At 37.3% G+C, this 13,719-nt stretch overlaps 1 protein-coding gene across 1 annotated transcript; it reads right to left on the bottom strand.

The window, feature by feature from the left end:
- Positions 1-782: 782 nt before the first annotated feature.
- On the bottom strand, positions 783-12,141 carry CIBAR1 (CBY1 interacting BAR domain containing 1). The gene is made up of 8 exons (XM_087891354.1): positions 11,958-12,141; positions 10,083-10,317; positions 9,503-9,571; positions 7,612-7,713; positions 4,101-4,205; positions 3,123-3,236; positions 1,964-2,083; positions 783-1,334 (listed from the first exon to the last, which is right to left on the bottom strand). Exons 1-8 carry the CDS (start codon positions 11,987-11,989, stop codon positions 1,242-1,244), a joined length of 870 nt encoding a protein of 289 aa, XP_087747480.1. The 5' UTR covers positions 11,990-12,141; the 3' UTR covers positions 783-1,241.
- Positions 12,142-13,719: the final 1,578 nt, after the last annotated feature.

Below are 13,719 nucleotides of genomic sequence, written 5' to 3'. Positions count from 1 at the left end.
TGTACAGTTTAAAAACATCATGCTATGGGCTTCAGTTTCAGAATCACTAAGACAGGATATAAATATTAATGTTTTTAAAGCGTTTTTTATTTTTAAAATATGATAACCTACAATTAAATAGAATGGATTAGAATATCGCTAATACATAATTAATGTGTTAATTCTAATTATAAATGAGAAAAAAATTAAATCCCATTTTTCTTCTAAAGTCATGTGAATTTTGACTAAAATTCACAAGAATTCTAAAAGCTATACCATAAAATGCTGAAAGGTGTAAACCATTTAATACTGACTCACACTTCTATTGCAAATCAAATATGATTATTCAGTTAAACACCAGAGACTAGATTCTGGGGAAGAATCTGGCTAAGGATGGGCAGAGAAAATTATATTCAGGTTTCACTGACAGTTCTCCAGTTATATGGCATGCTGGAAGATAGTGCTGGAAATAATTAACGATCAAGATCTTTCTGATATAACTTGTTTTTAAACTTACAACCATGTGTTTAGTGACTGTTCAAGGTTATAATGGCACTGAAAAGTGACATGACTAGTTTTCACTCTTACAACCACTGCAGCATCCCCATGGACACATGGTAACTTGGCGTGTATTTATGACAGTTACACTGACTCGGGATAATGTGATCACCATTTATAACCTTTCCAACCAGCTCCCAACAAAGTCAATGGAGGAAGCCAGATTCGCTTAATGACTGCATGTTTCACATAACAACTGCAGTGATTCACTTAACAAATGGGGGGAAAATAAAATGAGGCAGAACTCAGTAATTGTCTTGTTTATCAACAGAATTTTGGGCTCAATTGTAGTTGTAAGCTGAGCATTATGTACAGACCAAAGCAAATTTAGATGTTTTGACAGGATGGATTCTATAATGCATCAAAGGAATTTATGAAGGTCATTTTATTTGGTTACAAGGGGATGACTGCTTACATTGTTAAATAAATATGAACATATACTTCATTCCCTGTGTTAGTAGATAATCAATGGAAATATCTGTTTTGAAAAGCAAAGAAACCAGGAAACTTTGTGAATCCTTTGTGATTTTTAAAAAATATCTCAATTTTAGCAACTTTTTGTACATATACTATTAAGAGATCATAAGGTGGTCAAAATAATGCATTTTTGCAGTAATTTTAATGGCTGTCCTTATGATGTCTTAACATGAAATGTAAATACAATTAGTATTTTTAATTTGAGGAATGTTTTGTTGTGGCAAAAGCTATCTTTCCTCCTTAGTGGTTTCAGATTCTTCATCTTCTTCCTCTTCCTCTTCATCTGCCTCCTCTTCCTTAAGACGATTCCTAGCAATCTGCTACCAAAGAACATAAGCTGTTTGAGAACAACTGAAAAGCATTCATTGGACAAAGAAAAACATTTTTGTAAAGTAATTTTTGTATGTAAGGATTCATTGTTGGCAGACTATCCTACACATCAACTATCTTTCTGAATTATATTTAATGGCTTACAAATGGAAGTATTTTCAGCCAGATTTTCCAAAATGAACAAATACATATAAGATGCAAAAATAAATTGGCACGTAAGCTTTCAAATTTAAAAATCGGCTTTTAGTCCAAAACATATTGTATTTTCACACAGCTGTTATTATAAATGCTAGCCTCAATATTTGAAAATGGTACTAAAAAGCCCTTTAAAATAAGTTCCACTATTATCCCTAATAAGGTTTTCATAAATGATTTACACATCTGATTATGTGTAATATTTCATAAATGATTTACACATCTGAGCATGTGTATTCGCTGTTAGAAATAAAAGGTTTTATAAATTCATTTTTAACTTTACTGAATTGGCAAGAAAAGCAGGTGTTCAAACAATTTGATATCTAATAGATTTCTAGTTAGAGATGATAGATTATTTGGAAAGACTATATTAAAACATTGTAGCTGCTTAGTAACAAAAACATTTAAAAACTTTTTTTTTTACCTGAACTATTCCAGTACACGTTCTGGAAGAACCAGTTCTCTGAAGGGGAGATTTAGAATTTGCACGAACAATATCCAAACGGGTTTGATGTTCTGGTGGATAAAGTGAACTCCGAAATACCTGTTAATAAAACTTAAATGTTGATAGTGAGATTTGGAATGCATGCAGCAATTCTGAGGCACACTATTTCTCAGGAAGTTATGATTACCTAAGTACTATGCTGATTTAAGTGATACAAACATCACTTCAACACATAATTTCTTGGATACTCCCAGTAGACCACATTTTAATCTGAAGAGACTGGTGTAAATCAAAGTAGGATTCTAGGATGTACTGTAAATGGCTTCAAAGAGAGGAAGCTGAACAATATCAGCTCATCTCTTCTGAAAATATGTTACCAGAGATGAACATCAGTCCAAAATCTGGATATTGATTAGTATGTGCAGGTCAAGCAGGAGAGCTTGTATAACTGAAGTTTCCTTTATCTCTTCAGTACTGAAGAGAAAAACTAGAAATCTATTTTTTTGAAAGGCATTTGGTTTTAAATTATTAAAAACAGTTAAAGAAATTTTGGCAGAATTTATGTTCCCTATGCCTGGCTTGTTATATCCCAACTTCTAGATGCGGAAGAATTTTAAGTTAAAAAGGCTTATTTACTTGCCTTCCATGTTGCAAAAAAAAAAAAAAAAACTTACTTCGAAGTGCTAGCAGCTGGCCAACACTTAAATCAGCAAAAATTATTTCAACACATTCCTTCTCATAACAATTTAGGGAGGCACATTACATTTTTAAAAAGTTGAAATTAGGAAGACAGTAAATATAAATCTATTGTTTCCTATCACCAAATCTACTTTTTATTTGATAAAATAGATTTAATAAATTGCATCTCTTTATTTATGGACAGAATGAGCAAGAATGGGAAGCCTTCCTGTTGCTTATTCAATCTAATTTTTTGTCTGCTTTAAAATATATAGACTATAATTACTCCTTGAGGTTTTTGTTTGTTGAATAGAAGCATATACATTTTTAAATATATTCAATTATCCAATAAAATATTATTTAAATATTAAATTATTTTGCAACAGCTAACTTTTAAAACTGTAATATGCTACAAAACCAACTGACTACAACTTTACCAAAGATGCATTTGGTCTCTTACCTCTAAATCTTCATTCTCATCAATATTTTGTATATTTTGAAATGCAGCAGTATAAATTTCTAAGGCTTTTCCATGAAATAACATTTCAATTGTAATGAATTCTGAAAGTATGTTCTAAAAATAAAGGGTAGATTATTATATATACATTTATCTATCTCTTGATTTATGACAGTTGTGGCAATAATTGAGCCATCACTATCAAAACTAGAAAATTCACTATGCTTGAAAAAAAAAACTTATGTTCAATTTACAGTTTGTAACAATCTTTGTATAATTGGTGCCTGTTGTACAGGCTGATTAGTATCTGTCTAAAAGAGATCAGTGCAGCCACAACTTATTCCTGAACAGTTGACTAGAATACTTGTTCTTTCCTGACTTCAACTGGGAAAAGTTCTTCTACACTTTTTTGTTTGAAGGTTTCTTATGTGAAATGTAACAGCACGGACCAGCTGAGCATTATTTTTTTCCACACATCCTAGTATCTGGCTCAGTGTTAAGTACCGAGTTCCGATTTCATTTATTTACTAAAGAAACTGCCTGTTCCTTAGAATTAATACATTTTGATGTTAATCTATTCAAATACTAATTGCAGAATTAAATTCTGTAATTTTAGTATGAGCAAATTCAGTAATAAATCTGAGCAGTGTTGTTCTTCACTGTAAATGAGATATTTTAACAGAAGCAGCAATTTGCTGGGGCTAAACTGTATCGCTGACATGCACTATGATTGTTTAAAAACTGCCAGTTTTAATTATTTAGTGAATGTAATTTGAATTCTGTCACTAAAGTTGAACATGCCAATTTTAAAAATAAAAGCAGGAATTATATCCTTTCTAGGGTCCTCATCATATGGAGGCTAACCAACTTGGCTCATCCATTTGCAAGTTCATTAAATGTGTGGAGAGGTTTGTTCCCATTTCAGAAACAGTCCGCAAACCCCACTATCTGTATTGCTTTGTACCAGAATTACATACTTACCTTAATATCTTTTATTTTTTGTTTTTCAAAATTATCAATTGTTTCCTCCAACTGCCGACTTGTTCTAGTTGCATCCAGAGAGGCTCTCTGTAATTCACTTTCAGCCTTAAAAATAAAATGATTTTTTTCCTACAACAGATGTTTTCCAATGTTCTATTTAAAAAATATTAGATAAACTGCCTGAGAAAGCATACTGCTGTATCGATAGCCCCTAGATAGTATACTCTTAAATAAATTATATATTTCTCACAATTTGGAAAGTACTATAAACCTTATAGAAAATACAGCTCTAAAAATGTTTCATTGCTGTTTTAGGTAACTATATGGTAAGTATGAAAGATGTTGTAGACAGCAGTGATTGCAAAAATTTATCTAGTGGATCTACACTAGTATATTGTACATAATCAGCATTAGCAGAATTGGAAAAGTGGCGAGTATCTGTAGTTTGGGTGTAGGATGAGCCTGATAATGAAATGTTTGGAAAACAACCCACAAGCTTGGAGAATGAACCTCCACCCTCACAATTGGAAAAGCTTGATTTCTTAATCAAATTAAGTATGCTCTATTGGGGAAATCATTAAACAGTCAAACTGATCTAGGAACAGCCTTTTTAAAATGGTAACCTTTTAAGCTCTCTTCTGAATATTAAGTACCCATTAACCATAAATCCCTACTGGAAGTGGGACTCAGTTTTACCATGAGCCAGCTGTAGCTTTAGGATCCTTGGGAAAATGTTTCTAAAGATGTCTAAGATATAGATGGGAAAATGTTTCTATTTTTCTCACCTATAACTTAAAATATTTACTGGAAACATTATTTGCAATAGATGTGCTGATAAAGCACTATTCTTTCAGTCTTTCATTCCTAAAACTTAATTCAAATGTTTTATGGACGTTAAGCTGATTTGCTGCTGTAGTAGTTTTAACTTTAGGAGTAATATTTTTCTTAGTATTTTGAGTTTATTTAATGTTTAATTTTTATTTATACTACAGATAACCCATCTTTATATCCTTAGGAAATAAAACAATAAAAAATAAAGTTTAAAATACCATAAGAACATTCCATTTAAATCTAGATAGTGCCCATGCAATGAACAAGCCACTGAAACCGACCATGAATTGTTTACTCCTAACTCTGGTCATTCTAATCAGTTTTATTTACAAATAATACGTTAGGACTTAAATGATGATTTTTTTAAAATGTGACCAAATTCTGTAGGGTAATATGAAGATGTAGTTTGGATCTTTTGTATACCTAATTAAATTAGCTATGCAATATGCTTTATGCCAATACTAGTCATTAACTTTAATTATCAAAAATCAATTTAGCTAGCTAACTTACGAATTTTAATAATGTATATTAGTCAGAAAACATGCTACCAAACTCTTTTTTGCCTTCTAAAGAAAGAGCTCTTCAAAGAAAATCTACTACTACTGATCTTAGTATACAGTGGGGCAAAAAAGTAGTCAGCCACCAATTGTGCAAGTTCTCCCGCTTAAAAAGATGAGAGAGGCCTGTAATTGACATCATAGGTAGACCTCAACTATGAGAGACAAAATGAGAAAACAAATCCAGACAATCATTGTCTGATTTGGAAAGAATTTATTTGCAAATCATGGTGGAAAATAAGTATTTGGTCAATATCAAAAGTTCATCTCAATACTTTGTTATATATCCTTTGTTGGCAATGACAGAGGTCAAACATTTTCTATAAGTCTTCACAAGGTTGGCACACACTGTTGCTGGTATGTTGGCCCATTCCTCCATGCAGATCTCCTCTAGAGCAGTGATGTTTTGGGGCTGTCGCTGGGCAACACGGACTTTCAACTCCCTCCAAAGGTTTTCTATGGGGTTGAGATCTGGAGTCTGGCTAGGCCACTCCAGGACTTTGAAATGCTTCTTACGAAGCCACTCCTTCATTGCCCGGGTGGTGTGTTTGGGATCATTGTCATGCTGAAAGACCCAGCCACGTTTCCTCTTCAATGCCCTTGCTGATGGAAGGTTTGCACTCAAAATCTCACGATACATGGCCCCATTCATTCGTTCCTGTACACGGATCAGTCGTCCTGGTTCCTTTGCACCAAAGCATGATGTTGCCACCCCCATGTTTCACAGTAGGTGTGGTGTTCTTTGGATGCAACTCAGCATTCTCTCTCCTCCAAACACGACGAGTTGTGTTTCTACCAAACAGTTCTACTTTGATTTCATCTGACCATGTGACATTCTCCCAATCCTCTTCTGGATCATCCAAATGCTCTCTAGCAAACTTCAGACGGGCCAGGACGTGTACTGGCTTAAGCAGGGGGACACGTCTGGCACTGCAGGATCTGAGTCCCTGGCAGCATAGTGTGTTATTGATGGTAGCCTTTGTTATGTTGGTCCCAGCTCTCTGCAGGTCATTCACTAGGTCCCCCCCGTGTGGTTCTGGGATTTTTGCTCACCGTTCTTGTGATCATTTTGACCCCACGGGGTGAGATGTTGCGTGGAGCCCCAGATCGAGGGAGATTATCAGTGGTCTCGTATGTCTTTCATTTTCTAATTATTGCTCCCACAGTTGATTTCTTCACACCAAGCTGCTTGCCTATTGCAATTTCAGTCTTCCCAGCCTGGTGCAGGTCTACAATTTTGTTTCTGGTGTCCTTTGACAGCTCTTTGGTCTTCACCATAGTGGAGTTTGGAGAGTGACTGTTTGAGGTTGTGGACAGGTGTCTTTTATACTGATAACAAGTTCAAACAGGTGCCATTAATACAGGTAATGAGTGGAGGACAGAGGAGCCTCTTAAGAAGTTACAGGTCTGTGAGAGCCAGAAACCTTGCTTGTTTGTAGGTGACCAAATACTTATTTTCCACCATAATTTGCAAATAAATTCTTTCCAAATCAGACAATGTGATTGTCTGGATTTGTTTTCTCATTTTGTCTCTCATAGTTGACGTCTACCTATGATGACAATTACAGGCCTCTCTCATCTTTTTAAGTGGGAGAACTTGCACAATTGGTGGCTGACTAAATACTTTTTTGCCCTACTGTATGTAGGTATATATAACTTATTTTTATCTTACTGGTGGAACAATTATAAATACAAAAAACATAATTGTCAATAGATCTTATGCTATTGTTTCAGACATAAGACTTACCTGCGACTGAAGGTATTAACAGTAAAGGAATATGTTTTAAGTTATAGAAAATACTACAGCAGTATTTCTGATATTTAAATAATTCTTTCTATATAACAACTCATCAAGTTTCTAGTTTATCAGACAGAAATTATTGATACCGTTTGCTTTTTAGTAAATCTTGAAACTATAACAAATTAGGGAGCAAAGAAAGTGAATCCCATAAGCAGGTAATTACTTTTAATTGCTGGATAATCAATGTAGCTGCTTGTAAACTAAGGAATTTTAGGAAAACAATGTAAAAGAAATTGTACTTGATTTTTTACATGTACCAATCTTTTTCAACAGTTTAACTATTGCACATAAAGTTTTAAATAAGTATGTGTGCAAAGGATACAATAATATGCCGATCAGATGGATTTCGTTGACGGGTTCTCTCCAGTTGAGATAATTGTTTTGCTTCTCTGTTCTTCGCTGTTAAAGTTGCTTTGAGATCCTCCTGCAAACATATTGTAGGCATTTCAAAAAGTATGTTTTTTAAAAAGAGGTTTCTAATTATTTAAATTTTTGTGGCATTCTAAGGCATTTGCTTAGGCTATTGATTAAATGATAACGAGAGGTTGAGGTTATTGCTTTTCGATAAAGCATTTTCCCCAATTTTTTAGAATTGCTTTAGGGTGAACTACTAGGTACCTTTTGTTTTTCCAGCATCCTGTTTTCCAAAGTCTTGGACAACAGATGAGGGAAACAGCCATTTATCATAACTGGATCTTCAGCTATTGGTATCTAGAGCAGAGATGAGCAAGGGGCCACTTTCCCCAAAGGGCCACATGAGAAACTGGTATGGAGCCCCCCCCCCCCGGTGGCCCCACTGATGCCAATGCCTTGCCTCCCTGCCGACGGCCAGACAGGGACAACCAAAGGGCCAGATGTGGTCTTTGAGCCATAAAATGACTAGTCTGATCTAGAGGCCTGTTGCTTCTGATCTGGAAGGTACTGACACATAAATTTCATGAGAGTTTATCCACTTTAAAGCAACTGAATTTGAATAGCTAATGCAATTTGTAGAAACAATTTTTGTAAGAAAACACTTACTGTATTCCATCCAGGTTTTGATTTAATAAGACAAAATATGAATAAGCCTTTTTTACTCATGAATGCAGCCCCAACCCTCTCTTTGTCATGCAAGCAAACTAGCAAGTCTATGTTATCTATTTTTTCCAAGATCGCCATACAACAGTATATAACAGAAAATATTGAAATAGTAAACCTTTTTTTGATTTAATATTCAGTATATTTATATAAAGGTTTGGAAGAACAAATGAAATTATGATTATATATGTATGCTTCCTGTGTTAAATGTATTTTTGTGTAAATATATGCTTTTGAATTTCAAAGTTCCTGGATATTGCCAGTTTTCAATATCTAAACATGCAGAATTTTAATTACATGGCCTTTTATAGATTTTAAGATTTGATTATTTGAATTAAGAAAGACTAGAAACACCAGGTTCTTAGAGAAGAAGTACAGATAGTCCTCGATTTACATCTGTTCATTTAGTGACCGATCAAAGTTACAATTATACTGAAAAAAGTCTCTTATGACCGTTTTTCACACTTATGACCATTACAGCATCCCCATGGTCATGTAATCAAAATTCGGACACTTGGCAACTGACTCATATTTGTGATAGTTGCAGTGTCCCAGAATCATGTTATCATTTTTTGTGACCTTTTAACAAGCAAAGTCAATGGGGGAAAGCCAGATTCACTTAACAACCATGTCACTAATTTAACAATAGTGATTCACTTAACAACTGTGGCAAGAAAGGTTGTAAGGGTGCCTCGGTGGTGCAGTGGACTAAGTGCTGTTAAGTGCTAGCACTTAGCTGCCAGCTGCCTGCAATTAGTGCGAGTTCAAATCTCACCAGACTCAAGGTTGACTCAGCCTTCCATCCTTTCGAGGTACGTAAATTGAGGACCCGGATTGTGGGGGCAATAAGCCACCTTTGTATAGAACAACACCGCTTGGGGGGGCCGAAAGCCCTAATAAGCAGGTATATACATAAAAGTATGCAGGCTATTGCTATAATGCATTGTAAGCCGCCCTGAGTCTATGGAGAAGGGTGGCATATAAATTGGACTAATAAATAATAAATAAATAAAATGGGGCAAAATTCACTTAATGAATGTCTTACTTAACAGAAATTTTGGGCTCAATTGTGGTCATAAATTGAGGACTACCTGTACCTTAAAACATGAAAAAGGGAAACAAAGTCTGTCACATACTCTTTTAAGTTTTATGATGGTCCCATAACATTTCAGAGGTTCAACAACTTTAGCTTCAAGTCTTTCCACCTATAAAAAGAGGTCATGATGAATCATTCTAGAATTTTTCATTGCATAAATTCCCATTACTTTCAGTGAATCTGAAATATAGAAAATAATCAAGAAGGAAATAGCAGAGGAAAAAAGACCTTTGCTCTGAAATAAAGAAATCTAATGACATATTTATTAGCATACTCATCATTTAGTTTAAAATACAATTATTAATTTGCTAATCATCTTGTAAAGTGAAAGATTACATTCAAATACAACTTAAACCCACAAACCCTTACTAGGGTATTTTCTTAATATACTGAAAAAAGGGTTTAATTCTCTCTCTGCAAATTTATTCTGGAACGAATCAGAGGGACTACATCAGAAATTATCAAAAGATTGAAAGTTCTGTTTATGGGTAAGTTTCACTCTATGGTATTGGATTCCAATAGCTCTAATAAATGTAATTCATTTATTATCATGGTCATAACATGCAAACATTTAAAATTTGAGTACTGACATAAGAAAATACATGAACATAAATTTATACCTCTGCTTGGCGATAATCCTGAAGCTTGGAAAACTCATCTGCAAAATTTTTCAATCCAAACTTTAAATTTGGGGTTTCTGTAGCTGCATAAGCATGTATCTCATTTACTAAAAGGTCTGCTTTGTCTCGTAGCCTGGCAGTTTTTCGTACATATGCTGCAAATATTTGGCATAATTCACCAAAATGTTTTTCCACGTTTGAAACAGCTTCCCGTATTTGCTTGGTCTGGTTATCCCTATTTAAAAAAGGAGAGTTAAGTTAATAAAGGCAAAGGATAGTGTTGAAAATTATAAACACATCCAACAATACCAGCAAACTTTCAACAGACATGGGGGAAGCAACATTTGTTAGACCTGAGTGTCCATTAAATCTGAATAGAAATTGAACCTATACAGATAAATCTTGATTTATGATCACCTTGGGTGACTGGATGGGAAATAAGACTCTGCCTACAGACTGCAACTGCCCTCAGTGTGCCAGTCGCTTCTGCTGACCTGCTTCCTCTGCCCCTTGGGATTCCCCAGGCCTCCACTGGCTGCTAACCTGTTTGTGGAGCTTCCTGAAAAACAACCACCTAGTTTTGCTAGAATAGCATATATAGGCTATCAAACTATGCTGCATTCTCCTAGCCTTCCCAAAAGTATTTAAGACAGGATTTGGTATTAGGCCTGGGGTTCAGCTGTTCAGATGCAGGCCCTGGGTTAGTTTATTGTTTTAATCAGGACTGTCTGCGAGATTGCATGTTTTTAACTCTTTTTATTGTTTTGTATGTGTATGCTGCCCTAAGTGGAGGGGAATTGCTGGCTATAATAAATGTAAATAAGTAAGTTATACCTACATGAAAGCAACTGCTTTTAGGAAAACCAACTCATTAAACACATTATAGAGAATAAATAATACTTCCTTGCAGTAGTGGCTTGCAAAAGGCAAGGGACATATAAAGATGGATGGATAGATAGGAAGTTATCCTTAACATGAAAGCAACTGTTTTTAGGAAAAGCAACTCATTAGTTAAACACGTCATAGAGAATAAATAATACTTCCCTGCAGTAGGCAAGTATGTATAAAAGGCAAGGGACATAATCCCCTTTGTTTATCACATCGTTTTTGCTGAGGAAAATCTAACACGACCATAGGTGACCAGTTTATTGAAATCGTGTCCTAAAGGCAAACGGCTCCTCTCGCTCGCCCTTTTCGTGTATGTATATGGGAGGGACACAGCCAGGCGGATTTCAGTTCATTGATCAAAAATCGATCCCAACGGCTTTTGTGCCCAGGGAGAGAAGCCGGGGGAACGTGAATGAGGGGACACGGCCGCTTCTCGCCCACAAGGCGAATCCCCGAGCGCGCTGCCACGCCGGTGATGGACCCGGACGATGGGAAAGGAGGGAGCGCTATTTCTGAGGGCCTCGCACGCCTCTTTCCTTTCAGGATCAGAGCGCGGATGCCGAGACAGCCTCCAGCGTTTCCCGCCCAAGCGGGGATAGGGAGCTATGGCCCTTTTATGACTTATGGACTTCAACTCCCAGAAATCCTGTGCCAGCAAGTCCTGGCTCGGGAATTCTGGGAGTTGAAGTCCACAAGTCATAAAATGGCCATAGCTCTCCCATCCCTGTCCTAAAGCACGCGCTGGACTACCATTCCCATATGCCCTGATCGAGATGAGGAAGGGGGCTTTTAAGCTGACAGGCCTTTTCTTCCGGAAGCCAAACCCAAGCCCCCTCTTCTCCTTCAACGAGGCGGGGCGGCCCCCGCCGTACCCGTACAACGCTACCCTCCATTCCGGGGCAAGCACACACCCCACGACAGGGAGCGTGGCACCCGAGCGGGCTCCTGCAGACCGGAAGCCCCTCTTGCCCCTCCGCGACCCGTTACCTGGCGTCCAGCCCCCTGCCCAGCATCAACATGGCGATCGGCACCGGCCGCAGCTGCCGCTGGCGGTTGGCAGAAAGTGGATGGTGTGCGCATGCGCCTCGCTTCTCTCCGGTTGCCCTGGAAGCCAAGCACCGCCCACCCGGCGGCTGATGCGATGCTGCTCTTTGCTTTTCAGAAGAATGGGCGTTTGGAGGCGTTCGAGTCATCCCGGTTGCTATTTTTTTCCTCTTCCTTCCACAATCTTTGGCAGAGTCGGGGAGGATACTTTTTCTCTCCTTGATGAAACGTTATTTGCATTTCTGGATAACCCATCTCGGATGCACTAAAGCAGCGGTTCCCTAGGTGGCAGTAAAATGATAGGAAAACTCTTCTCTTCCCTCTGTTCTGTTTTTTTGCAGCTTAGATATGGCAGCCTTATATTTTGGGATTTTCCCAGGGAGACTTGACGGGAACTCCAGCCGCTCCTTGTCGATTTAAGCATCTGTTTTTTTTTTTTCCTCCTGGGAGTTCAAGAGTGTTGGCTGAATAAAGGCTGAATAAATCTATCTCCCTCCCATTGTGGGAAAGTGGAGAAAGAAATGCCATTTATTTTCAGCTTCTGCAGGAATGGCTGCTGCCCAGTAAACGTGTGAATGTGAAGGAATGGCAAAGGAGACCATGATAAGGATAGCCAAGGTTTTTACTATGTATGAATTAAGTGTTTTCTAGTTGAAAGCTGCAAAAGCAAACGGAGGAGATACTTTAGGGAAGTTTTGGTAGTCCTCAGTAATTCCTTGGAGATGCTACTCCTCACTTCTCACCATTACACACTGAAAGGGAAGTTAAGTGGATGAATGGCAGAGAATCCTATCTTTATTATTCGTGATAAAAATTGAATGATACCATTCAAAAATTAGCACAGAAGGAGGTGATTAGCTTCATGCTCTAACCAGGAAATGATCTATTATGTTATAGTACATATAGTCTGTGACTTATGACCAGTCATTTAACTGTTCTCAGTCACAGTGGCCTTAAAATGGGTGCTTTACAAACACTTCCAGCCATTGTAAAATATTGTGCTACCTTGGTCATATGCCTGTATTTCTGGCTCTTGGCAACCTGTTGGTAGTCAGAACCCATTGCAAAGTGTCCTATGATCATGTGATTTCCATTTGCAAGCTTTGCTGGCTTCCTCAGAAAATCAGTTCAGTGGGGAAGGTTGTGAGAGGAGGGGATGTTGGATTTAAAGGGCTGTTTCCCCAGCATGCTGAGGGGTTTCCCCTCCTCTCCATACAGAGGGGGAAATTCTATGAAAAGAGTTGTGGTGGTGCAGTGGTTACAATGCAGTATTGCAGGCTAATTCTGCCGTCTGCTAGCAGTTCAGTTCTCACCAGCTCAAGGTTGACTCAGCTTTTCATCTTTCCGAGGTCGGTAAAATGAGCATCAAGATTTTTGGGGTCAATATGCTGACTCTGTAAACTGCTTAGAGAGGACTGTAAAACATTGTGAAGCGGTATATAAGTCTAAGTGCTATTGCTATGCACTGGAGGAATGGACCTCAAATCTGGCACAAATGCTAGGGAACACCAGCATTCTAAACTAGTGTTTTCCCCTCCTGTCCAGAAGGCTCAGAAAGACTGAAGAAGAGAACAAATTGGTAGTAAATGCCAATCTTCTGAGCCTTTCTGATCGTTTTGAGCCTTTTTCTGGAAGGGAGGAGGAAAATCCCTCAGCGTACTGGAAGAACGGACCTCAAAACTGGCAAAAATGCTAGCAAATGTCA

This window comes from Pantherophis guttatus, chromosome 3 (assembly GCF_059756535.1).
Source record: "Pantherophis guttatus breed Tessera chromosome 3, ASM5975653v1, whole genome shotgun sequence".
NCBI lineage: Eukaryota > Metazoa > Chordata > Lepidosauria > Squamata > Colubridae > Pantherophis > Pantherophis guttatus.
This window is presented reverse-complemented; position numbering and strand designations above follow the sequence as displayed.